At 44.8% G+C, this 3505-nt stretch overlaps 1 protein-coding gene across 1 annotated transcript in view; it reads left to right on the plus strand.

The window, feature by feature from the left end:
- Positions 1-2414, plus strand: part of T265_11022 (hypothetical protein) — a gene marked incomplete at both ends in the record, with an annotated part of 20938 nt that extends 18524 nt beyond the window's left edge. Inside the window, one exon of the mRNA XM_009177561.1 lies at positions 1505-2414. Within this exon, the coding sequence (XP_009175825.1) occupies positions 1505-2414 (910 nt within the window). The remainder of the gene's footprint in view (positions 1-1504) is intronic.
- Between the last annotated feature and the right edge of the window lie 1091 nt (positions 2415-3505).

The following is a 3505-nucleotide window of genomic DNA, read 5'->3' on the forward strand; positions in this document are numbered from 1 at the left end:
GAGAGGCAGAGGTCGAGTTCAAACCACGGACTTTCTGGGTAATAAATTCGCGCTTTGACCATCTCACCGGTACTTTTGAGATCCCATTGTCCTTAAACTGTGACCATACCGCAATCTCCTCATCTGTAATGGTCAGATTATATGGATTCTTATTAGTTCGTTATGTAAGGTAATGAATGAGCGAACTTTTATGAACCGCCGTTTCTAACAACTCCTCTTACTTGGTTGGTAGTAGTAGTATCCTTGTGGCACAACGTTTTGACCAGTCTTCTTGGTTGGATGCCATCAGAAGAAAGCTACCGAAGTGAATACATTGGTCACTCCAGTTACCCTTACAATGAAGAGTACGTTGCAAGCACCTATCCGGACGTCGAGTCACTAGTGCATACCCCAACTGGGAAAATTAATGTGCACATTGGTTGAAATACCAAAACAGGGCAGATATGATTAGCGAAATACACTCATTTGCAAATTAATTTAGTTTTGTGAGCGACTCACCTAGATCCCAGCTGAGTCTCTCGCCTATGATGATATGATGGAATTTAGAGTGGCATCAACTTATCGCTTATGAACAGGCGTACTCGAAAGTCTATCACAGAATTGGATGCTTAGTCGAAAGGCTATTGGCCAGATTTTGACCTATTGGAATTTTTATAGCGATGTCGTTTACTTGCCCGCAAATAGATCCTTCAAACTCAAGACGAACGTTTTCTGTACATAACTGAAATAAGCTCGTGTGAAACCCAGTCAAGCCCCGTCGCCAATTTAGGTTGACACTGATGGTTGAGTGGCTCTCACCAATGGCAGGTTTACGGCCATGAAGTCTCCGATGAACTAGTGACTCGAAAAGGTAACGAATCATCTTGAAGAAGCAAGGCCTGATATAACAGACATGTTATCAAAGTATGATCGGTGCACTAATTCAACTCGGTAACCGGGCCATCCAGAATAACTTGACACCCGAGCGCCGCTCGTACCACGGCTCAGCAGATTGATGAACAGGTCTACAATGCTCAGTATTGCTTTGACCTATGATTGCATCCAGAAGGTAGGACGAGAAACGCAGAGTGACCGGGGTTTGACCGATTGCTTGAGTCCCATGAACGACTCTCATATAGGTAGGTGTAACGAAGAGGCAAACTATTCCGTCGCCGATATGGTCGAATAAAATGCACCACTGAAGTTTTCGAACAAACGATAAACACAACTTGACCTGCGCCTGAGTGCAATCCGTTGATGAAAAGGCCGATCTAGTTTTCCCTTCGTGGATCTTGAAGTTGCACATTTTGAAACAGTGTCCTATTGGGAACTGTGAAGAGATGCCGATGGGAAGAATCCCCAACACAGTTTTGTGCGAAGTGTTTTTCTACCGTTAAACCACCCAAGTCTGATTTTCCAAGGTGTCAGAGGCGTTGGCTGCATAATTCATTCTTTACTGAGCGCGCACTTTTCGAAACGTGCCATACGTCCATAACAGTTCCACAATGCTACTTTATTTCCATAGGTGGGGTATCACAGATTGGAAGGAACCGCCCCATCCAACATCCCCCTGCATGCGTACATGGAATGATCTGGATGAAGGCATCATGAATGCCAGCCACGAATTAATACGTGCGACTTTCCGTCTGATCACAGAAGTTCCAAATTGCCTAACCCATGCTGCGCTACGAAATGATCGTCTGAATTTCGCCTCTCTAAAATTCGCCGCCTGCCTGGTACAGTGCCGTTCACATACGCAACCTAGCCGAACAACCACTTGTGTGATCAACTTGTTGCGCATAGTGGGAAACTGCTGTGTTGTCAAATGTCACGTGGATTTTACGCGTATATTTCAAGATGCTGAGATTTTGGATGTTCTCCGTTATTTGGCTGTTTGGCTTTCCTATCGAGTCGACTGGATGTACTGTGCGGAAGAGGTATGCTGGCTCCTTGCCAATACGGTCACCTCGATGAGCCTTTCCATCTTGCAGCCGAAGAGATGGAAGATCACCTATGACCTGTTTGTCTCTAGATGTCTTTTGCGCAGCCTGACCAACGACTCATGCTCATCACAAGCCGTTCGACTGTTACACAATTCCGTGTGTTTTGAGCAATTTGAGGTGATCTCAGCCTGGATATCTAGCCTTAACTGTGTGGACCTCGGAATTTCCAATCGAATTGGTCTTTGGCGCCTCAGAGGACATCAAAATCTGTCCGGTGAAGACAATTTATACATCATTCGCTTGTTCTGGCTAATCAGTACTATAAAGCGACTTGAGCAGAGCTGTTTACTGGCACATATTCAAAACCATTGTAAATATCTTTCTGTTTTCTTACATCTTCCTTGGATTCCACCAACGACGGGATCAGATCATGTGTACAGCGAAGCCATTCCTTCCAATGAAGTTGTCGATCTATTATTGAGCATCCAATGAATCATTTTCAAGCTGCATGATTTTTTTCAAAAAAAAGCTCATAAAAACGTACTTTTTCATGTTGATTTCTGCCTTGCTTTCATGTAGAACGGACAAATATGGGTACTGTACTTCACAATGCATGACCCATATTGTTCAATGCAGCTGAACTGCAATTAATCAAAGACCGATGTTGGACTTCTACACAGACACTAACGAATACATTGTACGGATACTAAATCATGCGTCTGGACCTCACCGTTTCTAACCACATTCCTTATTGATTTCTTCTCGATTTCATTAGGTTAATTAACGAGAAACACGCGTTTTGTGTGCATTTTGTCACTACTTCTGTACGACAGCTTCAATAGTCGTACGACCGAATTCCACAAAGTTTGATTCGGTCAAGTTTGATTCGATCAAGACGTTTTATGGGATAATCTTGGTGACATAAGTTACGTTTGCTACTAGCTGCTCGGATGTGTGGCTTCTAGATGCCTGTGAATGTCCTGTAGTTTCCGGGAAGAGGGCCGTCTTCAGGATGACCTTGACTTAGGCTTCTCTGCCAGACTTCTGTAAAACTTTCTATCCCTGGAGAGACCACCCGCATACTCTTCTAGTGAGTTCATGATTCTGTTCCCAAATGGTGTGACGAGACAGCTCAGTCGTTAAGGTGCGACCTTACTGACCGGAAGGCCAGTGGTTCGAACCCAGCCTCCACATCTTGGCTGCTCCTGGGTAGGCTGGCGGTTTCTCCGTCCCCGTGCTCGCTTCGTGCTGCATGGCAGCTAGGCACCGAAAGGATGTTACAGCTAGACGATTATTATTTTAATCATTTTTGTGGTGATTCTATCCTCGATTTTGCCCACAATATTGTATGGGAACAATGCCGCACATGTGGGGATGTGGCTGCCCGTTTTGGACGACGTAATTCTGGGACTCGAGTCAAGACGTCGGTCGCTTCTAAACCGCCCAAAACTTATCTTAGCTAGCTTCACAAATCCAAGCCGAGGATAGTTCCATACTGAGCCTGCAGGAGATTGGAGAGGATGAGCGCTGTGAGTTGTTGGCCTGGGTTGGGAATATTGCTTCTAGAAGATTTGACAAATCAT

Source organism: Opisthorchis viverrini (genome assembly GCF_000715545.1).
Source record: "Opisthorchis viverrini unplaced genomic scaffold opera_v5_439, whole genome shotgun sequence".
In the NCBI taxonomy this organism is placed as follows: domain Eukaryota; kingdom Metazoa; phylum Platyhelminthes; class Trematoda; order Opisthorchiida; family Opisthorchiidae; genus Opisthorchis; species Opisthorchis viverrini.